Raw genomic sequence first — 27,790 nt, forward strand, 5'->3', positions numbered from 1 at the left:
CAGCTTTTCTTTGCAACGTCTAGCATCTTCAATCATACAAAGGGGTTCGACACGGGCAGCCGTGCAGGTCAGAGACCTCCTTTGGGCAACAATGAAATGTCCATGCCGCGCAACGCCTTGGAGGATATTTTTGCAGAGCTTGGCGCAAGTCCACAACGTTCAGGTCTCGACCAGCACAGCTCGACCGTGGCGTCCTGTGCCGGTGCCCCGGCCTGTTTCGAGTCAAAGTCGCGGACTTGCCGCTTCATCCTACTGGAGACGAGAAACTACTCGGTCGGCCGTTGCAGCGGAAGATGCGGTGGACAAGAGGGAGAATGTGACGGGCACGGCGGCTGACACAAAGCCTCTACGAAAGAACCGAGCAAGGGACAAGAAGACGGAGAATGAAGCTCCATCTCCAAAGGAATCCCAAACTCGAACAATCGAGAAATCTTCGCCTCCAGCACCGCCACCGAAACGCAGGGCCAACAAAGCCAAACCTTACGACCAATCGCCCGACCTGAATATTGCCCAGCCGAAGACCCCCGAGTGGCAGAGCCAAAAGGCAGCCCTCAAGGAGAAATTCCCCCAGGGCTGGAAGCCTCGGAAACGCTTGTCTCCTGATGCTCTGGCGGGCATACGGGCACTCAACGCGCAGTTCCCGGATACTTATACGACGCGGGCGCTGGCGGACAAGTTTGAGGTGTCGGTGGAGTCGATTCGGCGGATTCTCAAGAGCAAGTGGACACCGTCGGTGGCGGAAGAGCAGGAGCGGCAGGAGAGGTGGTTCAGGAGAGGGATGCAGGTGTGGGAGCGCAAGGCGGCGGTCGGGATGAAGCCGCCGCGGAAGTGGAGGAGAGAGGGGATTGTGCGGGATAGTTGGTGGCATGAGAGGAGGAAGGAGGCGGCGAGGCGGGAGAGAGAATGGGAGGAGGAGGAGAAGGAGGCTGAGAGGGCGAGGAGAAATTACGGTGCGAGGAGTGTTGGTGGTGAGGATGAGGGTCGGGGCGAAGCCGGCGGTGGGAGGTGGTAGATGCGGCCACGGTGTTGTACGATATTAAACTCTCTCTATATAATTGGATGTCGGATATCTTGTTTCGCGACGTCATGGTCATTGTAACCGAGTATATTGGGGTTGATGTTGTATGTGGGCTATGTGAGGGCATGTCAGTATGGTGATGAAGCTCTGGGGGGACACACGGTTTCTAGAACCCATGTCAAAGACAAGCTGCTTCGCGCATTGGTTCAATGTTAGCATAAATTGTTTCAACCAGTGAGCAAACCAACATGGAGTCATGTCTATGCCGTCACGGTCTTCCCCAACTTGACATGATGCGAACAGTTGATGTTCCAAGGCTCGGCCATTGATTGGCTGGCTACCCGTGACGGCCCTGAGCCCCACTGTAGAACTCTGTAGCCGCCTGCACTAGGCAGTTGACGTCCCGCGCTGATGCGCAGCGCCGCTCAGGACTTGCTCCGGAAACCAGGGGCCCGTTGGCGGCCATCTTGGTGCTTCACATGCTGCCAGATTGTTTCAAATGTTCAACCACACGCCCGGTCTCACCATCGCCTTGGTCCAGCTCGTCCAACTTTTCTCCTCTCGAATGCGTTGATTCTTTGTTTCTTTTCTTCAATTCATTCCAATCAAGGCTCTTCTGGTGCTTTCTACGCACCGCCAGTCTTTACCTTGCCTCGTTCCCGCCATTCTTCGTCGTCTGCCTCTGCCTCCGTCATCAGCCTCAGCATGTCTTCAAGAAACTATCCGCGCCCTCCCCAGCGCGACTCCTGGTTCGCCCCTCTATCTGTCGACCTCATCGTCAAGGTCCTCAATGTGACCTTCCTGCACCCCTTTGTCTGCTGGATGATCCCGCTGTGCTTCCGGGCGCAGACGGTCCGGTGGGAAGCTCCCCGCATGATTGCATCCATAGCGTGGGCGACATTCATCACGCTGTGCTGGATGGCAGGCGTGGTCAACCAGCGCATTGCGTATGGACTGCCGAGAGAGGTTGATTTGAGCGAGGAGGTGATTGTGATTACGGGCGGTGCGAGCGGACTGGGCATGTTGGTCGCCGAGGTGTATGGCATGAGGGGCGCCAGCGTCGCCGTGTTGGATGTGAATGAGATGGAGAATGGGGAGGCGCGGGGCGTCACCTATTACAAGTGTGATGTTGGCGACAAGGCGCAGGTGAAGAAGGTTGCCGACGAGATTGAGCGAGATGTGAGTCTTTACTTGGCCGTGTGAACAAACGTGAAGGTGACCAAGGGCCCTGACTGATGCATATTTCACAGCTCGGGACGCCGACTGTGCTCATCAACAACGCCGCTGTTGTCATTGGCAAGTCCCTCCTCAACCTGACCTTGGACGAGATCGACTCCAGCCTGTCCACCAACCTGCTCGGCCCATTCTATTGTCTCAAGACCTTCCTCCCGGCCATCCTCCGCGGCGGTCGCGGCGGCACCATTGTCAACATTTCCTCCGTCATTGGCCACCTTGGCGCTGCGCAATTGTCAGATTACGCTGCTGCCAAAGCTGGTCTGACGGCTATGCACCGCTCTCTGACTGCCGAGTTGCGCGAGACGCACCCTGAGATTCGAACCGTGCTCATTACCCCCGGACAGCTGAGCACGCCTCTATTCTATGGAGTCCAGACGCCGAATAGCTTCTTTGCCCCAGTCGTAGAACCCGTCGATGTCGCCAAGGAGATCATCGGGGCCATTGACAATGGCAGGGGTGCGACGGTAGGCATGCCGCTTTACGCCCGGTGGGTGGACTGGTATAATGTTTTGCCGGCCGGAGTGCAGGTTCTTGCAAGATGGGTGGCAGGTGTTGATAGGGGAATGAGGACGTTTATTGGGAGGCAGGGGCTAAGCGATGAGTTGACAAAGAGGTAGGGGAGGCTTTGTGATAGGCGCTGGACGCTGTTATGAAGATTGTGTATTTGCATAATGTATGTCTGGGTTTGGGGCCGCTGCGATGAGCGAACACGCAAGGGAGTTGAATAATATGCATGATACGTACCCAGGGGAACATTAAGTGAAGAGCCAGTTCAGCCTTTGTGTAAGGCACCATATTTCCCAGGACTGGTATGGAGAGATATTCCGTGCACACCTTGGACGCATAGGAGCGAATTGACCTAGAACAGACGAGTATTACCGGCATTATCCTCGACGTGCTTTCAAGCCACCACATGAATTGCACGATTGAACCTAAACTATACGGATACATGCGAACTAGGGAGATTTAGCTTGACTGGCGCTTTAGAAGAGGCATGATGCAGGGCTTAGCTCACAACAAGACTCGGAGGCGTCAAGTCGCCTACCGCCAAGTTCGGCGCAACTCTACTTTCACTTTTTCCAATCACATTCGGACCGTTAGCTAACATGGTACAAGGACCGCTCGTTAGCATATGCATATTGCAGATATGGTTCATTCAGCATGCACTAGTGCGAACTATCAACAGCGCCCCTGAGGATCTGAAGAATCCATACTCCTTGAAAGTTTGTCACTGCAGACATACTGGACATGCCAGGCTATATAAGAAGCTCTTGTCTCCTCTGTCTGCCATGGAGAGGATTTCCTCGTCTGATATCAAAGACATCTTGTCGTTCTACTAGTTCTACTCGTTCTACCACTTGTACCACCACTTCTACTTCTACTCGCTTTATACTCATCCTACTCATGTACACCATACTCTCTAACAACCCTCAACTCAGCACCCTCATCTCTCCATCATGAAGGTGTCCATCGTGACAACCATCTTGGCAACCAGCGGCCTCACCACGGCCACGGCCACGCACCACTCAAAGAGAACCATCGGCGGCACCAACGCCACCATGGACCAATTCCCATACCAAGTGTCGGTCCAGCGCCGGGTCCAGACCTTCGACTGCCACTTCGGCGTCCACACGTGCGGCGGCATCATCATCGCCCGGAACAAGATCCTCACCGCCGCGCACTGCACCCTGAGCGACGACGACGACGAGGAATTTGCCGGCTCCGGCTCCGGCTCCGGCTCCCAGTTCCAGGTCCGCGCCGGCAGCCGCGACTGGGCCCACGGCGGCCAGCTCGTCAGCGTGAACAACATCACGGTCCACCCGAGCTACAAGCCCGGCGGGAACCAAGTCGACGACATCGCCGTGCTCACTCTCAAAAGCAACCTCACCCTCGGGGTCAAGGTCGCCATCGCGGACCTGGCCGGTGCCGAGGACCCCATGCCCGCGGCGGGTACCGAGGTCGTCGTCGCCGGCTGGGGGCAAACGCGCGGCGGCAAGGGGCCGCCGTCCCGCTGGCTGCGGTCCCTGAGGACAAAGGTCGCGCTCAGGTGGATATGCCAGTTTCGGTATTTGCGGCATGGGGGCATCGGGAGCAGGACCTTTTGCGCCGGGAATTGGAACGAGTTCGAGCATACGTGGGCCGGTGATAGCGGCGGCGCTTTGTTTGATGTTCAGACGAAGAAGGTCGTTGGTATTGTGTCGTATGGTCCTGAGTCCCCGAAGAGCGGGTATCCTACTGTCTTTACCAGCATTGCTGGCTATCGAGAGTTTCTCCCTCAGGTTGCTAATGTGTAGGATTCGGATTGGGGTCGAAAAGAAGGGGGGCGCGGATGTCGGCAGTAGTTGGACCTTGGCTCAGACCTTGTGCCTTCTCTCTCTCTCTCTCTCTCTTTTTTTTCATTTGTTTCATTTTTTTCCCGGTGGAAAGATTACTATTGAACCATGTCTCAGAGGCCTCAGAGACTATCAGTAGAGTTTCAAATTTCACCATAACCCAGTATCTCGAGTAGGACAACTACGTCTCGAGTGGCCGGTCCGCTGCTATTCAAGCAACCCACGATGCGTGCAAATATGCTCCGATACACTAGAGTACCATACTCTAAAACAAAGGAAATGTCTCTTGATGAGGTTCTAATCCTCCTCATCTCGTCATCACAAGCCTCCAATCCCTGTCGCATGTTCAGCCTCGTTACAAGGGTCCATACTAGTAAGATGGGCATTGTTCCCCGCTGAACATAACGGCAAAGACGTTGATCAACGATGGGTTACAACATGTAAACTCTTACCACATTGCGGACCCGAACTCACCCATCACCGAAGCCAATTTGTTCCACGAAACCTGTCTTCAGCATCGTCTTCAGCATCGTCATCGTCGCAGTCATCACACCATGTCAAAAGATATACCCCCACAACTGAGCGCGAGTCTGCGCATCGTCGAGCTCGAAGACCAAGTTAAAGGTCTCATGGAGACGGTGATTCAATTTCACGAAATGTACGGGCTTGAGGCAATAAATATTCCCAAGCCCGACAAGTATGTCAAAGAAGGGGGATATACAGTCACCGAGCTGCAGCAGCGATATGCGCATCGACCGGCACTCTCGGCCACACCAGCAACGACAACAGCAACACAAGAAACTACAGTTCTGTCGGAACCACCAAAACCGAAACCGAAACCGGAAGCGGCCAAGGAATCGAAATCATCCGTCACCGTAGCAGATGTGCCAAGTTTGCCACAGTACACTTACGCACCTTTGAACGCCGCGGCTTCTGAGATTCGACTGTTGGCTTTGGACACGACTGGCCGTCCGGATGATCCCATAATCTGCAGGCTTATAATCGCCAGCTTAGACGACGCCGCCGAGTGCCCCCCAATGTTCAAATCGGCGCCAATTGAGTGCTTTACCCCGTTGTCGTACTGCTGGGGAACGTCGTCTTTCACGGAACACATCGTTGTGGATGGACATTCGTTTTCTGTTACGCCTTCTTTGTACAATGCCCTGCGACACTTTCGCAAGGCCGTTCCACCACCTGAGGATCCCTTCAAGAGATTCCAGGGGGACAAGGCTGAATCGTACTGGTGGATTGATGCCATTTGCGTCAACCAAAATGATGTGACCGAAAGAAGCAGTCAAGTTGGTCTTATGACTCGTCTCTACAAGGCTGCCCACATGGTACATGTGTGGCTTGGAGACGAGGGTGATAATAGCACGCAGGCCATGAGGCTCATAAGGGACTTGGCTTATATTCCAGAAACGCCGGAAGACATTGAGTCTTGGAACTACATACCAAAGAAAGCGGGACAGACTTACCGACCGGATGGACCTGGCCGGCCCATGGTGAAGCTGCCAGTTCATGAGACCACTTTTTTGTCAGAACAAGAGAAACTGGACAATTATGCAGCGATTATTAGATTCTACCAGCGCCCGTGGTTTTCCCGAGTTTGGATCAGACAGGAAATAGCACTTCCCAGCGACGTCATATTCCATTGCGGTGCCGAGACGTGTAATTGGAAGGATGTGATGCGGGCTGCCGATATACTAACGTACTTCGCTGACGAGTACCATATGCCGGCTCTACAGCATGATGGACTAAGGGATACTCACTCGTTCGGTTCTTGCTTTCGCAAGGCTCTTGGATTGTATGAGCTCCGCGAGGAGATAAGTCGGCGCGGAGGCTCATATGGAGAGCTACAAGTGCTGGCGCTGAAATGGAGAGATTGCCTGGCCACCGACCCAAGAGACAAGGTATTCGCCATGTTGCCGCTTACGAATCCTGATGAAACCGATGTGCGGGCAGACTATGCCAAGGACAAACAGAAATTGTATAGAGACACAACCTTGAGTCTTCTGAGGAAGAATCTGGATTATCTTTCGGGCTGTCAGAATCCCACTCGATCGAACGGTTTGCCGTCGTGGGTTCCTGACTTGGAGGTACCTTCAAGGCCTCTATTGACAGAGACGAATTATGGCCATGATAAGAGTCTCGTGAACCACTGGGGGAACCCGCCAGAAGATGTGGCAAAATTTGAACATGTCCCCAGTGAGGCTCGACTCGATATTCATGGTGTCATATTTGATGAGGTCCAAGCCATCAACGAGGACGACTACATTGAAGCCGAGTCGTCCAATAAGGATGTACGCACTATATCAGAGCGATGGCGGGAATTCCATGAGTCTCACCGAGACGCCCTATTCGAAGAGTGGGAGGAACAAGGGAACTGGGAAGCAAGAGACGAGTGCTTAAGAATGTTTGATGTTCCCTTCAATGACAGCGAATGGCAATTTCATATTTTGGGAAATACCGATGGGGACACATATCGAGAGGGCGGTGACCGGGATGGCGTGCGTTTCAAGCGGTGGGACGACGATAATGTAGACCATGATCCTACTTTGAAGAGGGTCAAGAGGCTTCTGCCATCGGATGGCACTCCCTTTTCTGATGTTCTGGGCCGAGAGGATGAATACTTTGCAAATCTACGACCGCTGGCCATTGGCCGCAGAATGTTTTTCTCATCGAGGGGAGCCATTGGACTGATTCCGATTGAGGCCATAACGGGAGATAAGGTCTGCTTCTTTGACGGGTGCGGTTGTCCTTTTGTGATCCGAAGGGCTGGAAACGAAACCTGGGTGATTGTTGGACAAGCTTGTGAGTGAGCATCGTTTTGACATATCTGGTAGCTGCTAAACTGACGCTTGCAACAGATTACTTTGGAAGAATCGTGTTATATGAGGCGAGCAAGAAACCGAAGAAGACGATAATTCGAATCGTCTAGGGAACCATGTAGGCGAGGCGACGCAGGCAAATATCTAGTTCTCTGTTCGAGCTATGTAATTTGGTTGATAAACAGTTGCTGGACTGAACGCTCCCTGATAAAACACTAGCACGAGGGTGACTCGAGCTTGGACAAAGGTGAATGAGGATGTGCGGGTGCGACGCGACCAAGTTGCTTCGTGACTGATCCTTCATTTCCCTCCATTTTAATTTAGGTGTCGGAGGATGACGTCAGGCTGAGTGCTACTGGCGAATTATACGAGAGAGGCTACTCCGTACTAGGCATGTAGTTAGTTAGCTCTTTCCTTTCCTGTTGCAATTGAGTTACAAGGAAATTCGGGAAGGAGGCGACTTGTCTTAACCCTTTATTAAAGTTGCTCGTCCACTGAGTAGTTGCCAACGGGTAGTTCGATGTTATCGTACAAAGTACTCTGTTTGGAGTACCAATTGATTGGCTGTGTCAATCAGCAGGGGGCCACAATCACTGCTTGCCCGTGTTCGAAGATTCTCCAGGCACAAACAGCCAACACTGATGTCGACGGTTTTACGGACCAAACGAGAGCACCATTAAAGCCTCCAGGGTTTGTTTAGCACGTTCTTTTGAGACCCGGTAGGTTGAAGATTTGAGCGGCTGGCCCACTGAATTGTTCCTCGTCGCTCAACCCCCTGCCTGGAAAGATCCAACATGCATGTGGTGACGTTCTCTTGTGAGCAGCCATGCTGGCCGATCCAGGTGGCAGCAGCCTTGGATCGGGGCAATTGTTATTCGTACTTACTTAGTAAGTACTACTTAGATGTCGTCACAGCCGGCAAGGGCTGGTCGCGATTGCAGTTTCTTCCCGTAACTGTCGTTCTTTCCTGATCCCCGTGATCGCGACTACCCGTCTTGCCAGCCTTGGTTGTCTGCGTCGCCTCGTTGGTTCGACTTGTCTGTTGCCAGTGACCGTCCCTCCCTCCCTCCCTCCCTCTCTCTCTCTGTCTCTTTCGAACCTCGCACAACGATTCCGAGTGCTTGTCTCACCTGAGATTGCCCTGTGTGCTTTTTGGGATCAAGGACGCATTGCACGACGTTCGCTCGTTCGTGTTAGATTTCGCTTATAGCTGCTAACCCGTGAGACTTGGCTGTCGAGACATTTTTTGGGCTTCTGCTTCTCTGATCATAATCAAAAAGCGACTTGGACCCAACTCGCTTTGCTTTACCTTGCCTTCAGACGAGCCTCAACCTCTGTAACGCCTCCATTCGAATCAGCGCGAGCTTTACGGCTCAAACAGATATACAATGCATCCTGCAGCACTCTGGACGGCCGTGTTCGGCCTGGGTGCGTTTGTTGCTGCTCTCGATCCTGTTGAGGCTTACGGAAACAAGTTTTTCACCAGAAATGGAACACAATTCTTTGTCAAAGGCGAGTTATATGACAGGAGAGCTATAGATACTTTCTGTTGTACTAATGTTGACCAGGTGTTGCTTACCAACTTGTGCCTGATGATCCGCTCATAGACACGGAACAATGCAAACGGGACTTTTCTCTCATGAAAGAACTGGGTGTCAACACGATCCGAGTTTACCATGTAGATGCCAAGGCTAAGCATGATGGCTGCATGAGGGCATTGGATGACGCTGGAATCTATCTCCTGGTTGATATGGATACATTTGGCACATACATTGAGTCCGTAAGTTACTCCCACAACGTTAGCGGTAATGACGGCGTTTGCATGTTCATGTCTGACAGTCTTGTAGAAGGATCTTTACTGGAACTCCACTCAGTATGAAAGGTATTCACAAGTGATGGACGCCTTCCATAGCTATGACAATGTTCTAGGCTTCTTTGTTGGCAACGAAAATATTGCGACGAAGGACGATTCTCCAGCAGCTCCATTCCTCAAGGCCGCTGCTCGTGATATGAAGGTCTATCGAGACAACAAGGGTTATCGCAATATCCCTATCGGCTACTCAGCCGCGGATATTGTGCAACTTCGTCCAATGCTGCAAGACTATCTCACCTGCGGAGGAAATTCATCTGAGATTGTCGATTTCTTCGCTCTCAACTCCTATTCTTGGTGCGACCCCAGCACGTTCGAAGCGTCTAGCTACGACAAGCTACAAGAATACGCCAAGAATTTCCCCGTTCCAATCTTTTTTAGTGAAACAGGTTGCAATGTTCCCGGCCCCCGAAAGTGGGATGATCAGGATGCCATCTTTGCCAAGCCCATGGTTGATGACTGGAGCGGTGCCATCATTTACGAGTGGATTGAGGAACAAAACCACTACGGCCTCATTTCATACGGACCCAAGGGCGATGCTTCCCAGCCAGGCGAGAACGTTTTTGACGGCTTCACTCGCAAAGGCACTCCGACCCCAATCAGTCCTGACTTTGACAATCTCAAGACTAAATGGGCGAGTATGCACCCTACTGGTGTGGTGAAAAAAGACTACGATCCCAAACAAGTGTCGACTCGACCTTGCCCAACTTCAACCCCAGACGGATGGTGGCAGGTGAATGGAAACGTAGAGCTGCCAACGCTCGGCGGGACCTTGACTGGCACGTTTACAAGCCAAGCCAGTACCTCCGCAAGCCCATCAGAGAAGCCGAAACCCAGCAACAGTGGCAACCGTGGCCAGGGTGGTGGCAATAGCGGTGACAGTAGGAGTGGCAGTGGCAGTGGCAGTGACAATGACGGTGATGGTGACAGAAATGGTAGTGGCGGCGGCAAGAAGGACGAGGACAATGCTGCTTCTCCTGACAGACACCTCGCTGCCGCTGGAGCTAGCATTGCGGCTGCTGTGTTGGTCCTCGCGCTCGCATTGTAAAACAAAGTTACTTTGCGGAAAGCTTGTATTCTTCGGTGAATCTTGCTCTGATACTTAGTTTATGTTGCAAAGGTTTTGTTGCCCTTAGAGTTGCACTGTTGTTGGCGAGCGCCGTGGCCGCAAAATTTCTTGGTACATATAGATTATGTTTGTGTCCATATATAAAAATTTGTTGGGTGGCATGAACGTACTTGATGAATGTTCAAGAGTTGCATGTATGAGACATTTGACTCGGCTCGGAGAGATTATAAGTTGCATGCATGGACTAATAATGTCTGGTTGGCGGTAGAGGACGAGATGCTGACTAATAAAGGCAACTGACTAACTAGCCGTACCATCATGGCTATACGTACGGAGTAGAGTAATAGGAAGAAACAAAACAAACGCCGAGCTGGACAGACATGGCACGACAAGAAAACAAAACCGATTCTGGCAATGGCCAATTCACCACGTAATTAGCCACTGCAGCGGAATACATTGACATGTCTAGTATCACCCGTTGCGCAGCAAGCAGCCAATTTTGAAATTTGGTTGTAACGAATAAATTTTTTGTCCAATCCTGTGTTGGTTGTGTATCTGAGCTGGCAGAAACTTGGGGCACGATATAAGGGCAATCGGGTGACTGACTCAGCAAATTTTCTCGGACGGCCCGCCATTCGAACGGCGAAAGGCTGCAAGCACCAGGTTCATTGTTGGTCGCCCGCATTTGCAGCCACGATCCAAGACGAGTTGCAAAACGATCAACGATCCCGCCAATCTTGCTCCCGCTCACACCCCGATACGCTGTCGCATGCATTCCTTGCTGTTTCAATCAACACCACTGGCATCATGGCCGAGTCAGCGTTAGCCGAGGCCAGCGCTTTCTCCATGGCGACAGGTATCCATCTATCTATCTATCTCCAGTCCGGCCGAAATGACGCGCGCATGATGCCAATGCGATGAGCGTCTTGCAAAGGAACGACGGCCAGAGAGAGAGCACAAGTATGCTAACCATGCTGTTCTTCAGGTATCAAGCAAGAACACGAACCGACTGGTCTAGAGGGCCTTGACTTCGCTTTGCCGCCAGAACTCGCCTCAAAACGACCCTTCGAGGAGGACATCGGCGCCACTACCGAAACACCAGAGGCCAAACGAGCAAAGACGGAGACCGAAACCGAAGAAGCTTCACTCGAAGATGGACTCGCACTATTAGTACAAAATGCGCTGTCAAATGTTGGCGACCTGGTTGACCAATTCACGAGCGGACATGAGACAGCCCCAGAACAGCCCGCATCAGATCCCATGGAGGTTGACACGACAATACCGCTGCCTGAACCTCCTGCTGTCCGGGCGACGTTTGTATCGGACCCCCGAAAGTTCATTCGCGACACCAATGTCCATGCGCTAGGGAACCTTGTAAGTCAATGCACTGCCCTCGGACCAACCTCTCGACTGACCGGCGCGTCGCCAGGCCTTGTCGCTCCTACTTGTTCTCGTACAATCACCCTTTGAGGATACAATCAAACTGGTTCGGGGATCCGAGGCACAGCATGAGAAGACATTTCGCGGGCTCAAGTGTTCTTTTGAGCATGTTCACGAAATGTATTCGCCTGGACCAGTGTTATCAGCCAACGAACTCGAATTTCGAGATTCTGACTCCCAAATTTTTATCGGACTGGCGAACCTTGCGCAACTGGGATTATGGCTAGTTGATGGAACTCCTAAAGCTCTCTCTAAAGCTGACGAAAACTTTCTCGCCATGTTCCAGTGCCAGCTGTCCGAACTGCCACCTGGAATGACGGAACTGTATTTGGGTATCAAAACGCAAAGAGCAATAGAGTTCCTCGTTGAGAAGGAGCCAGAAAAGCCGTCGGAGGAAGTTATTGGAGAGGTTTTGACCCACGGACTTGAGCATACCCTGAAGGAGCAGCATGGCGGAGGAGAGTTGACCTCTGCTGATCAGAACTTTGTGTCTTCAGTACAAACAAGGAAAGAAACGCTTCAAGGGGAGGTAAAGGAAGAGTCGGAGCCAGGTATGCATAAACTTGTATATGGCCGTTTACAAGTTGACCTGATTGGGCTAATTGGTTGTTTGCAGCGGCGTTGAGAGAGAAACACCCTGCCGAGGACCTGTTACGGAGCTTTTTGGAATACACCGCCGGCCGCCTCAAGTCGCTCACAGACATAGGCAATAAGTTGGGAATCACGATAGAGATCAGCGACAGCGAGCCACCACCAGAACCGATTCCGGACGCCACAGGAGATGCTGATATGGACTTGGACGACTTGTCATCGTTCTTTGAAAAGACGGCTTCTGGCCTTGTTCAGAATGCCCTGGCGGGATTGAAAGACGAGCCAACTACAACAGATCCAACAGAGGGAGGAGAAGAAGCTGCAGCCCAGACTGCAAGCACGGAGAACAAGTCAGAAGCCGCCTCGGCACAGACCAACGGCAAGATTGATCTCATGACGGACTACAAAGAACTCGAGGCTCTCGTTGCAGAAAGCACTTCCAACTACGTCAAGACTACGCTTCACGGACTCTCACCAATTCCCTACCAACCTACCGTCCCCACTAGTACCAGTCAGTTCTTCTTTACGTCGCGCCCTCTGATCTTGCTAACAGGTTAAATAGCTGAGAGCATGGCTGCTCAACCACCTTATCAGACACAAGTACAACATCATCAAGTACAACCTCCATATTACACCTACACTCAGCCACCCCCCGAGCCGCAGCAGCCTCCATTGCCTGGTGAGAACCTGCCGCCGAACCAGACGTTCCCTAGTTCCATACTATATGACAAGGCTCGCCAGGCGGCTCTCTCAAAGTCATCTGCGCACACTCGAAGAGAAGGCCTCCATTCAACGCGTCGGCCTTGGACCCAAGAAGAAGAAAAGGCACTCATGGCTGGCTTGGACATGGTTAAGGGACCCCATTGGAGCCAGATCCTGACGCTGTTCGGCCAAAACGGCACCATATCAGATATACTCAAAGATAGAACGCAGGTGCAGCTGAAGGATAAGGCAAGAAATCTCAAGCTCTTCTTCCTGAAAACTAATTCTGAAATGCCCTACTATCTACAAGCCGTTACGGGTGAACTCAAGACGCGTGCGCCAACCCAAGCTGCGAGAAAGGAAGCCGAGGAGAGGGCCAGGCTCAACTCTGAAGAAGACCAAGCAAAGCTTCAGGGGATCATGGCTCTGGCAGGCGGTCTACAACACCCGCCGCAAGGTCGAACACCGGCCAGCCCTGTCAATGCTGTTGGATCTGGAGTTGTGACACCGGCACAGGCAGCTCAAGCAGCTTCGTCCGCACAACATCATGCCGGGCATCAAGCCAATGCGGCTGGCCAAGGGGCCCAAGCGACGTCAGTGCCAAGGCCGACGGCGACGCCGGCTTCTCAAACTCGTCCAGGTGGCCAGGCGAACACGCAGCCATCATCACACTCTGTTGCTCAAGCCAACGGCCGATCCCAGGCACAACTGCCGCCTCAAGTTCCCAGGCCACAGGGGCAACCACAACACCAGCAGGGGCATCAATCTCAGCCTCAGCAGACACAGCCAGCACAACAAGCAGAGCAAGCACAGCAAGCACAGCAACCGACACGAACACCCGCCATGCCGCAGCCAACACCAAACACACTAGCACAAGCACAACCGCAGCCGGCTGCCGCCCAGCAGCATCATGCTGCCACAACACAGCCCGCGACAACCTCTATCCCGACAAGTACGCCTCTGGCTGCCGCTCGGCCTCAACCCATAACCTCGCCTGCACGTGCCCATTCACCGCAAGTATCTCCACCAGCTGCTCAACCTGTACCGCAAACCCAGCCTGCCCCGACTCCCTCACCAGCACCTCAACAACACCCGGGCCCGCCCCCGGAAGCCCCAAAACCCGACTCCCCAACACAACAAGAACAAGACGACAACGCAGCGGAAGCAGCTCTCCTTGAAGGTCTGCAAGCTGTTGTGGCACAAAGCCTAGCATCATGAGACCCATACGAAGGAGGGGGAGTCACACCCGACGTGTGACAAAGGCCGCGGCCATGATGCCCTGGTTTGGACGGCTTTAGTGTATGAATGAAGAATCTTTTTATTGGGACGACTTATGATAAACCAGCTACGCGAGCTGATCACATGTAGATCACATGTAGCTTTTTTAGGCACTCGGCGCAAAGGGGGGGATCACTCAAAGGGTACACGACATTTCGTGATGGTACACCTTTTTTGATTTATTTTTTTTGCATGTTTATAGAATCGGAGGCGTGTGCCATGTCTCTCTCTGTTTCAATGATACCAAGGTACGGGGAAGAGGAGAAGGAGTAGGAACAGGATAGTTACTAGGCGTCAAGGGTCATATGGCTGTCAAATTCACAATATGAGCCTGAACAAAATAAAAATCGTGGGCTCTGAAAATTCAGGGCCACGGGGTTTTGTCAGGAAAGGGGGAAAACACGTGGCGAGTATGTGCCTTGTACGAGGGCATCGACTCTGTTTACGAACGGTTCGCACCGGTGCGAGCTTTAGTCGAGGATGGTGATGGGCAGGGCAACTTCTCACGGCGTTGATTCATGTATCTTCCCTGGATTTTGGCCCGTGATGTGTTGGACGGGTAGGCGCGTGCGGTTGTCAGTTGAGGACTCATGTATCTAGCCTGGTCGCAAAAACACGGCCGCAACTGATGTCATTCCCCGTCTCATCTCGACGACCCTATACAACTGCTCTCCAAATGCTTTGACCGTCTTTAAATACCAGTTGACCCTTTACTGCTTCGTAGAGAGCTTATCAAGCTCATCGCCCAAAAATACATTGCTGTGCTTGACAACCACAACCCATTCTACTAACTCGAATTTACAAAAACGAGAACAGGCGTCAAAAGAAGTGCTTCTAACAAACACACTCTGCAAAACGATCAAAAAAAGAACCGCGTGGTTTCGCCCGGGCTCGAACCGGGGACCTTCTCGGTGTTAGCGAGAAATCATGACCAACTAGACCACGAAACCCGTGATGTGCTAACCCACCGCAATATGCAGTACATGTACCTTCGGAACAATGGCGGCTGCGCAGCCAGCGTGCCCTGGTGTCCCGCGAACAACGGCACCTGCGGCCAAGACTTGTGGATTCTCGAGATCAAGGACGCCGGCGTCGTTGAGAGTCTGTACTGCAAGCAGCACTCTTGTCGGCGCGTGGACGATGGTTCCCTATGCGGGAAGCCAAAAGGGCGCGAGGGCAAATACTGCCTACACCGTATGTTGAACTGTATCCAAAATTCCCACTTCCCACTTCCCATCTCGCCCTTCGTCTTGATCTTCAAGACATGCTTGTGCTCAAGTGCTGACGGGCGTGCAGATATCCAATGCGCAGGATCCGTCGGCCAAGAGCGCTGCCCAAACCACGTGCAGGACTACAATGCCAGCAGATACAAATACTGCAAAGAGTATCGTAAGACACACACACACACACACACAAACACATGTATACATATACCGCCCACTAGCCCAGAGACACTAAGACGTCCCGCATCACAGACGCCTGCGTAGAGCCGAGATGCCAGAACGCACGGGTCCGCCAGGGCGAACAAGACCTGCGGTACTGCCACGCGCATCGCTGCCAGACCGAGGGATGCGCAAACCGCCACGGCACCGCTCACACGTGTGTCGTCGTCCCCGAGGCGGCGCAGGATCACCCCCGAGACGCTGCCTGCCACCACATCCAGTGCCCTGGTAAGAGGCGGTGCTCGGTAGACGAGTGCGCGAGCCCGCGCCGCCCTCTGCAAGACGGCGGCTTGGCGGAATACTGCCCCATGCACTGCTGCCAAGTCGGCTGCTGCGACGAGAGGACCGCCGCGGGAGGGTTCTGCGCCGTCCACGTCTGCGGCGAGCCGGGCTGTGATGGGGGCCGTCGCGGGGAGGGCGTCTTTTGCGAGCGGCACGCCTGGCGCCCGGGGGCTTGTGACGGCCGTCATGGGAAACATATGTGTAGGGAGGATGTTTTGCCGAGTCGGTGCTGCGACTCACGCGGCGGGTGCTTGAGGGGGCGAGACGCGTGGAATGGTGTTTCTGGGCAGAACTGCGGAGAGCGTAAGCCCCCCCCCTTCTGTCTGTTCAATGTTTCTTTATATATGAGGACGGTGGGAGTGGTTTGAGGGTGAGTTTGTGCGCTGACGAGCTTGGTTTTAGTAGGATTGGGCCGGGGCACGGCAGGCGTACAAGAGCCTGTTGCTGCTGCTGGGCCGGGAACGCGTTGGTGCGCCGGCCATCTCTGTCACAGCCGGTCCTGTGCCGACTCTCGTGAGAGACTGTATGATTATTGTGCGTAGGATAGGTGCTGCAGGGCCGACTGTTGTAGGTCACCGAGGAAGATGTGGTCTGATATAGGCGGGATGCGGGGGAGGGGACTGTGTGATGTTTTTGTGATTTATATCGGCTGTGAGTATTAGAGGGCGCGTCTGAATCCTGTATTCTGGAGGGAGGTCATGTGCTGGCGGTATTAGCTGAATGTTGGGAGACTTGGTGCTTCGAACGGACAAGGTTGAGATGTTGGATGTTGCAGTCGGAACTGAGATGGGATGGGTGATGGCGGCAACAAGGAAACGTGTATCGTTAGGAATTCGAGTGTGTATTGATAAAATGACACGTATGAAACCGTATGCATTGCACCATCAATATGGTGTCATTTCCGCTCAAATCAAACGCCAACTGCAACAAGAAGAAAGAACCTCGCTGCCAAATGCACCCAAACTTTTAGCCAAATCCCCATACAATTAGACCTCCTCTGTCTTGTTCCCCTCCTTCACACTCTGCCTTCTCTCCTTGCCTGCCCTCATCCTCTCCAGCCTCGCTCTCTGCGCATCCGCTCTCCTTTGCATCTCCTCCTTCTGCTCCCGCAACGCAATGCAAAACTTTGACCTGGCCCGAATACTTGGTCCTTTCCAGATGAAAATAAACGGAATCACACACATCACGGCGCTTAACCCCCCAATCAGCGAGCACGCCCCCGCAATCCCCAGCTCTCGAAACATGTGTGTCGTTGCGAGCGGCAGAACGACAGCGAGGATGGACCGGCAGCACGAAGCAGCTGCGTTAGCGGACGCGGCGAAAATCTCATACGAATCCGTCAAGTAATTTAGCAGCGCCATGAAGATGAGCATGTATCCCATTCCGAACGGGATGCCCGCAAGCATAGGCACCACAAAGGGGATTGATATCTTTGCGCTGAAGCCTAACCAGAAGAGAGATATGACGAAGAGAGGGCCGCCCATGCACGCAAGCGGCAGGCGCCGTGACTCTTCGCGTTTCGACCACCACGAACCACGAACTTGGGCCTTGACAAGAGCAACGTCCCAGTACCAGAAGACGGGGAGGGAGACCATGCCACCTGCTCCAATTAGGAGATACGTCAGACCAGTCTCTCCCGGATTGAGGCCATACAAGTCGTGGAAGATGATGGGGAAAGCCTGGAAGGACATGTAGAAGATGGCGTAGACGAGAGCCAGGTATGCGCATGTGGCTGTAACAATGAGCTCAGAGGCCAGCATGCGAATCGGTCGGGTAATGACCACGGTTAGGAGCTGACTGAGGCTCGTTTCCTCGAGCTCTCGGGGTGCGATGACGCGCTGGGCGGGATCCTGTTTGCGCATCCTTTGGGCCCGTCGTGCCAGGAGGATAGGGCCAAACGTCTCTGGGAGCCAGGCTATGATGAGGAGCGTGAAGCCGGCGAACATGAGATCAATCCAGAACGCCCACCGCCATCCGATGGTCATGGATGTGTAGCCTGAAATGATGGGAGAGAACAAGGGTCCCCAGAGGGTAGCCTAAGTCGTCACGATGAGTACATTGTTTTCCTTGGGTAACTACTCAAACAAAGTAGAGCAGCAGAGGAAAAATGGAAGCGCAATCTCCGAGGAATACTCACCACCATGAAGACAGCATACGCCCTCCCCCTAGTCCTGTGATCGCCAAAAACATCGGCCAATATGCCGGCCACAATGGCAATTGGTGCTCCCGCGCATGCACCGCAGATCATCCTAAACACAAGAAAGCTCCCCCAACTCGGTGCCAGGCCACAGGCCATCGTGAATAGTGTAAAGACTACAAACGTCACGACGGTGAGGTTTCTTCGTCCATAATGTTCCGTCAGGGGGCCCCAGATGAGCGGGCCAAATATGTACCCAATCAGGAAAACACTAATTGGTAGAACATTTTCCGTGGCATCGCTTATGCCGTAGTCTGCGGTGATGTTGGGGATGGCCATGCTGGGGAGGGCAGAGGACAGGGTGGAGTTGAGGACGAGCATCACACATACCAGGACGACAAAAGTTTTACGAGACTGGCGTAGAGGTCAGATTGATCTTGAGGATCCTGGAGGGGTTGTGGGTTGGTGAGACGAGAAAAACTGTACCGTTGACCAGTTGTGAGGATTATCCGGATCATCGACTTCCCAGCTGATGATGATGTGGTCGGTGTGACTGCGTGTCCTGGAGCGGATACCGGAGAGGATGCCGTCGCCGTAATCCATTGCCTCAATGGCATACTGGTCTTGGGCATCTTGTTCGTTTAGACTCTGTATTTGGCCAAGCGGGTGCCCTTCTATTTCTCTTCCATCTAAGAAAAAGTTAATCCTCACGGGTTAAGAGGAGCCAAAGAGGACTCGACTTACGCTCATCTTGTCCAACATCTGTGTTGTTTGTCTCTGTAGGGCCTGTGAGCACCATGATGGACTGGTGAAAGGGTCATCTAATACAACAGTTCACCACGACAATTGAAACGTTAATGAAAACAGATTATATTAAGTCAAAGTCAAGACTCAAGTCGCTTTGTGTTCAAGTTGGCTAGCAACGTGGACAGGGGAACATGACAAGCCGAGCCGAGCAACGTTGGCAGAGAGCAGTGAAGGAGAAGCGAATCTAGCAGACCCTCTTAAACAAAGCCTACTTCGGGAAATGGGGAGGAATTTAAGTACTAATCGCACAGGCATGGAGAAAAAGCTCGGCAACTGTGTGAGGCATGGGTGCCGTTTCCACTGCCAAACGGCGACGCGTGGGGCCGAAGCTGAATCGCCAAACTCGAGGCATGATTAAATACAACCTTAAAGGGGCCAGCCTGCTCGGGCTGCACTTCCAGTTGCAATCGAGTTGTTGTCCGCGGCCGTCAACCCTTGCTTTGGCGCCGTCTAAACCCCCCGAAGCCGGAGTATTGGTGGGAATAAGTCGTCATGCCCGGTCCTAGCCCGTCCCGCTTTCACCGAAAATACAACATGCTTGCGCCACTTGCGCCCTTGGTAAAGACGCCCTTGTTTCGGCGGGAGGGATAACAAAACCTACACACCAATTGGCCGTGGCCGGTACGTTTCCTGTCGTCTCTTGACAACCTCCTTGGGCCCCTCTCTGGGGTTGATGATGCCCATTGGATGCCCAGTAACCGCGGTTAATCTCGGCTCAGATTGTACCGAGTTCGCTTCAGTAGTAGTAGCGGTCACGGATTCTTTGTTCGACACTCAAAGTAGTATTTGGGCGTTGTTGTTATCCTGTTCCAGAACGGTGCTGAACAATAACCCATGGCATTTTGCTCTGGCTTGGTGCAACACAAGGATTTCAGCTTTAAGCTCTCTCGCGCCCTTCCGTAACAGGCCCGTCTTTGCAAGTCCTCCATATCGCCGCAACCGCAGGGAATGCAAAGTAGTAGTACGTTCCTCGGAAATGATACACCGCATCCCGAGGATTTGTCATCAGAATAACTAGTACTCGAGCTGTATTGGCTATGCAGGCAATGTATCCGAAACCGCACAGTCTACAGACGGCGTGGTCCCCATCAAGTCCGATTTGACATCTGCCGAGCCTGGTAACGATGCCGCTAGTGGCGGCGCCTTGCTCATTGATCTCTTTGGCTCCGACAAGCCTGCTAGGGTACTAGTATGTATCTGATCTTGTTGATCTTCCAGGTGGCACAAGGTTATGGTCCGGGTCACCCTGTCCTGCGGAGCAAACTGCGCCAAGTTCTCGGCGTTTCTCCCGAAATTATGAGCAAAGAAAACAGGCCAGGCTGCCAGAGGATCTTCCAGAACGGGCTGCCAGGGGAGTGGAGTTTCGATGGACACATTGACAAAGTCCTCAAACATGGGAGCTGTCCTTCGATAACGAAGCCTGAGGACACAGTCACTCGATATCGGGAAGCTGACTTGCGGAGAGTCTGGTGGGAACATAGGTGACTGGGCGGTCTCTCCGTTCTTGTCATTCTGGGGGTTTTGCTTGTCACTGCCGTCATATTCCCACACAGTCACTCCAACGCGAAAGCTGATCTTATAAAGGTAGCTTCCATATGGCCCTACACGGTCAAAACGAATTGCAAAAGAAGAATGCTCGGCCGATCGGGCATGTCGAAAGAAGAGCACAAGTGGAGTGACCACCCCAATCGCCTTCTTTATACTAGAACCAACAAGGTTCATATCCACATATGACATTATCTTTCCTTGGAAAGGCGTAAAATTGGCAGGTCGGCTGTGTGAAATCATATACCCCGAGCCGGGTATGGTTTTGACAACTGCTCCATTGCCGCCATAGTAAGAACCCCGGAGGCTGTCTCTGTTACCCTTTGATACATGTTGTTTTGCTCGAGCACGGATATGCATGGTCTGATTCGACTTTTTATTCTCAGTGACAAGAGCTCTGAGCCATGGGAAATGGTGGCTGCCGATCCTCTCGTATTTGCCGTCAGATTTCTTCTCCATCAAAATGACAATGTGACCTTCTTCATCTGTACATCGGAGAACAGCTATGTGGACATGGCCCCAAGGAATCTGCTGTGGCCAGGACTTGATAACGTCTGCCATGGAAATCACCGCGCCATCTGGGTCTGACTGGGCTGCTGTAGGAACAACGAAAGAGACGGGTATAAGTTGCTTTTCGCTTTCCACTTTCACCTCCCGACACAATTGCATGGTTGCCGCAACCAATCGAACGAACTGTTTTTCGATATCGAACGATATATCGTGATCCGTATGAAGGTACGTGTCTACAATGGCAGAACACTTGGCAAAAGCTCGGGGAGACGTTGCCAACATTCCGAGTGGCCTCGCGTCTTGTTCGTAGAGAGAAAATGTAAATGGCCCCTCAGGCTCGCACGTCTAGGCAAAAATTGACTGATCATCCGAAGACTTGATAATTTCCAATTGCAGCCTATAAAAGGCGTTTCGTCCCTCGCCGTAAATGAGAGGCATATTCACGTTGAATAATCCCATCAGACAGTATGCCTCATCCTCCACCCTTGTTGTACGTCTGTTTGCAGCCCAAGACATGATGGCTGCTATGCTAACGTCATCCCAAACACAGGTTGACAGTACCTGTTGATCAATTCGAGTAATTTCTGTAATGATGGGGGCCAAATCAGACTTTGCACCAAGTTCACGCCAGTCCATCGCGAGAAATGCTACCTCGAAAGGTGCGAGCAACTCCTGGAGTGTCCAACCGCGCGTAAACCACTTGCTTGACCGGAACGCAGACTGTGGTCCTGCCGGGGCCTCGTCGCTTGTGACATCGAACAAGTAAGCGTAGCAAGCCGCAGCGTTTCTGTACCAGTTGAACATGGAGTTGATGGCCTCGGAAAGCTCTGCGCTGGAAGACTTGTCGATGCAACAGGTATCGATCCATACCCAACTGTGGCCGTCAGATTTCGCCTTGTCGCAAAAGCCAAGGATTTTCTGAAGCCCTTTCAGCGAAGCTGGCGTCGAGGGGTATACGTTTTCGGTCATTTCTTGGAAGGAAATCTCGTCGTCGCCCCAGATGTGGGAGAGAATAGCATAACCGGGCACGCCATGACCAGGCTCGCCAACAAAATATTTAAGCTTGAGGCTATCAACATTTAGGAGACGCATATCTCGCGATTGCACTTTGACCTTGATTTGCAGCTTGGTGAGATAATGTTTCGGGGACCTCCTGTCTCCCACGGTGTATTCTTATATGACGGTTTCGAGCATGCAGTAAAATTATTGGGCTGAGCTGAGCTGAGCTGTATCTGGAGCCGCCACCTGAGGCTACTGGGCCAGCTGATTAGCCACATGATCAGATAACAAGCAGCACGGCTGCACGCATTGATGTGTTCAGAACAACAGGCGAGGCTTGTACGTACGGTTGGCCAGGACAGTGACGAGCCCGCCGATGTGGTACGAGGTTTCATCATCAGATGGGAAACCTCATCGCTCAGCATTGAGTCAACCGGGCGCCAGCCTGTCATCGAGTACTTGGGTATACGATGACATACTCCAGCTCCCATTCTCGACTTCTTCTGTTTAGCCATGACAGAAGAGCCGCAATTGATTGTGGTGCCATCTGGATGCTCAAGATCTTGGCCTCCTTATAGTGACACATTGACAACTTCGGAGCGAAAACTCCAGACTTGCAAAGCTCAAGAGAACCAAACGTTGCACTGTGGGATGTTTAGCATGTTTCTCCTGCGCAATGACTTGGTCAATTTCAGAATACTCAACAACTGCAGCCCTCCGCCGCAAAAGTAAGGATTCGTAGAACAGAATTTTATTGCAAGAGAGGTTCTGGTTTTCTGCAGCCTGGGTGGCGTGAAGCGAATTGTACTCCGCAGGGGTCTCTCCCTTTTTGGAAGGTACGGCCTGACCATCTCCCACCAAAACGTCAATTTGCCCCCTGTCATCCGTACCCCAGCCCTACGGTACTACGTACTCCGTACACCACTGTACCTTATTAACATCATCTGGACTTGATCTCGGGATTCCATTCAGGCGTCAAAACACCCCATACTCTGGATGCATGATTCAAGGCTGACTTCTTCAAGAGTATACCCAGCACACTTGACGACATGCCTGTGCAAAATTGCCTGGCAAATGCATTGTTCGCTGGTTGCTTCAGGTTGGATAATCAATCTTCTATGCCGTGAGCTTCCTATATCTTCTCACCACCAGCATCAAATAAGCCTGTCCAGCAGGGGCTTAACCCCTGATTCTCTCTAGGCTCTCTTTCCTTGATTACTCTTGCGGCAGATTCATAGAGCAAGGTACGGAGTACTCAGTAGTATTATGCAGCATTATATTAAAAAAAAATAAGTGTCTCAGTTTCCGACCTTGTCGTTTATCCGTATGGCCCGGTCTCACAACCCAACATCCAGGCACAGCCAACGCAATTAAAGATAGGCACAAAGACGGGGATAGTGCGGCACAGGGCACCAAGACCCCAACATGCAGCCCTTTTCACGTCCCGCAGATAGTAGTATCGGGAATTAAGATTGGTTCCTGTCGGCTGAAGACAGCAATACCAACACCCGCTTACTTCTGGAACATTTTGCTTACACGAGGCGTCAACCGAAGCCAATCGCTCGGGAGCTGTCCAATTAGGCTCTTGTGACAAGGCCGAAGATGCGCACAGGTCAGGCAGGTCCTGTAGGTCTTGTATGTTCTGTAGCCTACAACATTGCGGTGCTCTACATTACGATACGACTGTTGTTTTCCCTTGACCAGTCATTTCGTCCAAGTCACCATCAGCCTTTGTTTCACTCCTATCCTCCAAGTGCCGCCCACAAACCCGCAAAGCATTATGTCTACCCAAGTCCCCCTATCCCTCATTTTCACGAGTTTTGCCAACTTCTCATCATCCCACTAGTAGTTTCAGCATGAAAGCCGCAACCGTGGTCGTGGTCGCGGTGGCGGCTGGCATCGCCTTGGTGCAAAGCCACTTCCAGATGGCTCCCTGTGCCCGGTCTTGTATCCAAAAGGCACTGCCTAACGTTGGGTGCACGGGGAATGATAAGGATATTGCCTTTTGTCTATGCCGGCCTCGCACCAAGTCCAAACTCGTCGATCCCGTTGCTCAGTGTGCTAACCAAAGCGCATGCTCTGCCGCCGACCTCCTCAGGGCTCAGTCTATTATTGACTGGCGCTGCCAGAATGTACATCCCGCATCGTTTTCCGAGGCCACCTTTGACGCGCCCGAATCTGCAAGCTGGCGGCAAACAACACAGACACCACCACAGCCCGTCCCATCCAGCAGTTCGAAAAGCACTCCGGCGAGCACGCCAACCGAGAGTTCAACTGCAACATCGACAGCCTCTGGAAGCTCAGGGGTTTCCACAGGTCTCGTGCTAGCCATCACCTCTGCGATTGTAGCTGCCCTCGGCTCTCTCGTGGGAGCATTCTGGTGCTATCGTCGACGCCACCGACGCCGCGCATCTTCAGGCCAAGTCCGTAATGGACCGTCGGAGGAAGAGAAAGATGGCCATCCTACACGGTCTGGGCATAATGAGCTGTTAGGTATGCTCTTCTCTCACGCATTTCTTCTGCACCGCCCGAACGAGAAACGTCTAATATAGTTTGGATTAGGTTCGACAGAGATGGCCCACGAGATGGATTTATACGTGCCACGGCAACCTGCGCCTGCTGGGTTGAGTAGACAAGTTTACGAAATAGATTCGACTCCCCTCCGAATGGTGCCGGGGAGCTCAGCACCAAAGGCAGGCCAAACTGTGTCCAATGCAGCTCCTCCTGGCTCACCTCGAGGTCCCCCACAAGCAGACGGAATGAAGAGCCAGACTCTAGGTGATATGCGGACAGTAGCGAAAGAAAATGGGGATCAAGATACTCCCGGACTTGGGGAGCTCCAGAAGAGGCGTATAGTATTGGCAGAGGAGCGGCGGTACCTGCAACGAGTACATGAGATAGAGTGCGAGGACAAGAGACTTGAACAGCAGATCAGTGACCTCACACAGCAACAGCCCAGCTCTCCCTTGGAAAAGTAGTAAAATATTCATGCTTTGGCCATATTAAGGAAGGATATCGGTGAGCCCGTTAGGAAGAACATGTAGCTTAACAATTCGGCATTTTTGTTCGGATATGACGTACCGCGCCTATATCAGTCTGTGTTGACGGAGTGAAGGATTCATCCTCTGGCACAGTTGTCCTCGATTGTCAGGCCATATCCGTGGTTCTCGCGTGTCGTGGCGTCAGTGTCAAACATGCGACATAGTTCGTAGCCTTGTTCCAGGAATGGCATCATGAAATTGTACCGAAGCCGTCGGATCTCTCTTCATGTTGACCTACTGGTTTGAAATTTTGCCCGTCGCCGCAACCTCAAATATCTGCTGTGAGATGTACAGAGCATTGAAATACTCAAGTTGCTGAAGAAAATGAACCGTTCACGCGTCAATGTGTTCCAAGTGGCTGGTACCGCAACTTGGCCAGACGGATCAAGCCAGGCTATCAAATTCGGCGTCGTCTATCCCCTCTTATTATCGGACGGTCCGTTGCAGACATGACAATCTCGATGGGAATAGTATCCAAAAGTCGTTTCAAAGACTTGTAATTAGCGTCTGGTGTTTCCTCTGTTTCACGGTCTGGAACATTTGGGGGTGGGGCTTGCATTTAATTTGCTTCAATGTTGTCCTACCATCAACAAGCCCCCGCCCCCAAACCCCTCTTCTCACCTAATCTTGTTTCCTGTTGGGAGAGAATTGATGATCCTCAATTCTAACTAACGAAGTCATTTACGTAGCCCGCTTTAAAGGGGCCTCAATCTCGGCTGTGTTGACCGAGTGAGGCTGGATCGCGTGACTCCACGCCTTATAACATTTCCCGCCTCCAATTCCATGCTAAGGGCAAGAAAGTATCAAACGACAGACGGTAAATCCGGACCGACTCACAGATACTGACCACCATGTTCGACTCCTTTGACCAAGCAAGCCTTGATTTAATAATTGAGCTTCAACTACAAGATGCCCAGAACTTAATCAAGGGAAAGCATAGGGCAGGAGAGACCCCCGATGGAGAGCTGGCAGCTGAGCTGTTCAAGCTCGAGCTCGAGTCCCTCGCCTCGTTCCATGTAGACCAAGCCATGAGTCGCAGTCTTGCTCATGCCATCCTGACAGATGGTGAGGCCATCCAGAGCCTTGTCGAGGAGGAGGAGCAGGCCGTACGCGACCGTGAGCTTGCAATCAATGGCGAAGCTTCGACGCAGGGGCCGGGAACCGCGGACCCTGACACAGCTATTGAGGACGATATGGTCAAGAAGCTTGTGGCCTTGTATGTCGGCGAAGATGACCATTCCGGAACCGCTGCAGCATCCTCATCCAAACAGGCAGCCCGGCCTAGCACTTCGACAGCGGCTATCGAGAAACGACGTTGCGTGGCTTGCATGACGGATGTTCCATACTTTGAGACGGTACGATGCCCGTGCACACATGAATACTGTCGTGCGTGCATAGCCGATTTGTTCCAGTCGGCATTGAACGACGAGTCCCTATTCCCTCCCCGATGTTGCAGCCAGCCCATACCTCTCGGCCTTAATCAGATTTTCCTCCCAGCAAGATTAGCGGGACAGTATCAGGCCAAGGAGCTGGAGTATTCCACCAAGAACAGAACGTATTGCCACAGAGCTACCTGTTCTACATTTATTCCGACGCCATTCATCCGGGGAGAAATTGCAACTTGCGTCAAGTGCCAAAGTAAGACTTGCACTATCTGCAAGGGCTCATCTCATGACGGGGACTGTCCTGAAGATGTGGCGACGATGGACCTGCTCAATGTCGCGGCGCAGAAAGGCTGGCAGAGATGTTACTCATGCCGCAGAATGGTCGACCTGGAAGTTGGCTGCAACCATATAAGTGAGCTTATTCGCCGAGATCCGTCATTTGTCAAAACCGACTAACACTACCCCAGCTTGTCGATGTGGTGCTCAATTTTGCTATGTTTGCGGAGTGAAGTGGAAGAACTGCAGCTGCGACCAGTGGGATGAAAATAGATTGGTCGATCGAGCCAATGCCATCGTTGACCGTGATGCGGATCTACTTCATATCGAGGGGGTTAACCGTGCTGCCCTTGTAGAACGAGAACGGAATAATCTGGTCGTAAACCATGACTGCTGGAATCATCGCTGGAAGTCTCGCAGGGGATTTTTTCAGTGCGAAGAGTGTTTCGATTGTATGCCGGAGTTTATATATGAATGCCGCGATTGTCGACTTCTGGCATGTCGGCGGTGCAGATATAACCGGCTATGAAGGGAAGCATATAAGGAAGCCGGTTCGTGATGGCGTTTCACCATTGCAAGAGAGACCGAGGAACCTTAGCAGCAGATCAGAAACAGCTCATCTGCACATCTGTACGGGCCTGGAAGAGATGTTTCTTAGAGTCAATAGCCTCCAATTGTTACTGCAGTGTACTTACCCAATCGTTTGGCACACCCAATGCTTCCATGTCCCTGGCTCTGCGCATAACGTGCGCCTCGCACATATTGACGTATTTCTCTTGCATGATGAGCCACGTATCAATCCGTGGCTTGTCGAGGCGACGAGTAAGTTTGACTTGCTACGTGCATATGCAGTCGCCCGCCCAAAGTTTGCGAGTGAAGAAACGCAGCAGCGTAGATCGCACCAGAAACTCTCGCGGTATAAATCCTGAAGGGGTTTAGCCGACGGGCCCAGCGTCTGTGTGCAATTAAAAACCACCTGAAAGACCAGAAAGGACGCTTGT

At 52.4% G+C, this 27,790-nt stretch overlaps 12 protein-coding genes across 12 annotated transcripts; 8 read left to right on the forward strand and 4 right to left on the reverse strand.

Moving 5' to 3' along the window:
- Window positions 1–91: 91 nt before the first annotated feature.
- MAA_01798 (mitochondrion organization and biogenesis protein) lies at window positions 92–1,012 on the forward strand (the record flags this gene model as incomplete). The annotated part of the gene is made up of 1 exon (XM_007819796.1): window positions 92–1,012. One exon carries the CDS (start codon window positions 92–94, stop codon window positions 1,010–1,012), a length of 921 nt encoding a protein of 306 aa, XP_007817987.1.
- Window positions 1,013–1,723: 711 nt separating this feature from the next.
- On the forward strand, window positions 1,724–2,871 carry MAA_01797 (NAD(P)-binding domain protein; the record flags this gene model as incomplete). Its single annotated transcript, XM_007819795.1, has 2 exons — window positions 1,724–2,197; window positions 2,269–2,871. 2 exons carry the CDS (start codon window positions 1,724–1,726, stop codon window positions 2,869–2,871), a joined length of 1,077 nt encoding a protein of 358 aa, XP_007817986.1.
- Window positions 2,872–3,711: 840 nt separating this feature from the next.
- MAA_01796 (Peptidase S1/S6, chymotrypsin/Hap) lies at window positions 3,712–4,548 on the forward strand (the record flags this gene model as incomplete). The annotated part of the gene is made up of 1 exon (XM_007819794.1): window positions 3,712–4,548. One exon carries the CDS (start codon window positions 3,712–3,714, stop codon window positions 4,546–4,548), a length of 837 nt encoding a protein of 278 aa, XP_007817985.1.
- Window positions 4,549–5,141: 593 nt separating this feature from the next.
- MAA_01795 (heterokaryon incompatibility protein) lies at window positions 5,142–7,525 on the forward strand (the record flags this gene model as incomplete). Its single annotated transcript, XM_007819793.2, has 2 exons — window positions 5,142–7,398; window positions 7,455–7,525. The coding sequence occupies 2 exons, from the start codon at window positions 5,142–5,144 to the stop codon at window positions 7,523–7,525; spliced, it is 2,328 nt and encodes a 775-aa protein (XP_007817984.2).
- A 1,278-nt stretch (window positions 7,526–8,803) lies between these two features.
- MAA_01794 (Glycolipid anchored surface protein GAS1) lies at window positions 8,804–10,333 on the forward strand (the record flags this gene model as incomplete). The annotated part of the gene is made up of 3 exons (XM_007819792.1): window positions 8,804–8,843; window positions 8,984–9,195; window positions 9,263–10,333. The coding sequence occupies 3 exons, from the start codon at window positions 8,804–8,806 to the stop codon at window positions 10,331–10,333; spliced, it is 1,323 nt and encodes a 440-aa protein (XP_007817983.1).
- An 828-nt stretch (window positions 10,334–11,161) lies between these two features.
- On the forward strand, window positions 11,162–14,305 carry MAA_01793 (Telomere repeat-binding factor, dimerization domain protein; the record flags this gene model as incomplete). Its single annotated transcript, XM_007819791.1, has 5 exons — window positions 11,162–11,210; window positions 11,340–11,728; window positions 11,784–12,345; window positions 12,411–12,896; window positions 12,948–14,305. 5 exons carry the CDS (start codon window positions 11,162–11,164, stop codon window positions 14,303–14,305), a joined length of 2,844 nt encoding a protein of 947 aa, XP_007817982.1.
- A 1,334-nt stretch (window positions 14,306–15,639) lies between these two features.
- MAA_01792 (uncharacterized protein) lies at window positions 15,640–16,277 on the reverse strand (the record flags this gene model as incomplete). Its single annotated transcript, XM_007819790.1, has 2 exons — window positions 15,640–15,740; window positions 15,794–16,277. 2 exons carry the CDS (start codon window positions 16,275–16,277, stop codon window positions 15,640–15,642), a joined length of 585 nt encoding a protein of 194 aa, XP_007817981.1.
- A 798-nt stretch (window positions 16,278–17,075) lies between these two features.
- On the reverse strand, window positions 17,076–19,025 carry MAA_01791 (Major facilitator superfamily domain protein; the record flags this gene model as incomplete). The annotated part of the gene is made up of 4 exons (XM_007819789.1): window positions 17,076–18,125; window positions 18,227–18,640; window positions 18,713–18,915; window positions 18,971–19,025. The coding sequence occupies 4 exons, from the start codon at window positions 19,023–19,025 to the stop codon at window positions 17,076–17,078; spliced, it is 1,722 nt and encodes a 573-aa protein (XP_007817980.1).
- A 1,043-nt stretch (window positions 19,026–20,068) lies between these two features.
- Window positions 20,069–21,370, reverse strand: MAA_01790 (uncharacterized protein; the record flags this gene model as incomplete). Its single annotated transcript, XM_007819788.2, has 1 exon — window positions 20,069–21,370. One exon carries the CDS (start codon window positions 21,368–21,370, stop codon window positions 20,069–20,071), a length of 1,302 nt encoding a protein of 433 aa, XP_007817979.2.
- A 63-nt stretch (window positions 21,371–21,433) lies between these two features.
- MAA_10723 (uncharacterized protein) lies at window positions 21,434–22,180 on the reverse strand (the record flags this gene model as incomplete). The annotated part of the gene is made up of 1 exon (XM_011412441.1): window positions 21,434–22,180. One exon carries the CDS (start codon window positions 22,178–22,180, stop codon window positions 21,434–21,436), a length of 747 nt encoding a protein of 248 aa, XP_011410743.1.
- A 1,763-nt stretch (window positions 22,181–23,943) lies between these two features.
- Window positions 23,944–25,065, forward strand: MAA_01789 (uncharacterized protein; the record flags this gene model as incomplete). Its single annotated transcript, XM_007819787.1, has 2 exons — window positions 23,944–24,580; window positions 24,650–25,065. 2 exons carry the CDS (start codon window positions 23,944–23,946, stop codon window positions 25,063–25,065), a joined length of 1,053 nt encoding a protein of 350 aa, XP_007817978.1.
- Window positions 25,066–25,979: 914 nt separating this feature from the next.
- On the forward strand, window positions 25,980–26,969 carry MAA_01788 (ibr finger domain containing protein; the record flags this gene model as incomplete). Its single annotated transcript, XM_007819786.2, has 2 exons — window positions 25,980–26,483; window positions 26,541–26,969. 2 exons carry the CDS (start codon window positions 25,980–25,982, stop codon window positions 26,967–26,969), a joined length of 933 nt encoding a protein of 310 aa, XP_007817977.2.
- Window positions 26,970–27,790: the final 821 nt, after the last annotated feature.

Source organism: Metarhizium robertsii, assembly GCF_000187425.2.
Source record: "Metarhizium robertsii ARSEF 23 chromosome Unknown MAA_Scf_1, whole genome shotgun sequence".
Taxonomy (NCBI): domain Eukaryota; kingdom Fungi; phylum Ascomycota; class Sordariomycetes; order Hypocreales; family Clavicipitaceae; genus Metarhizium; species Metarhizium robertsii.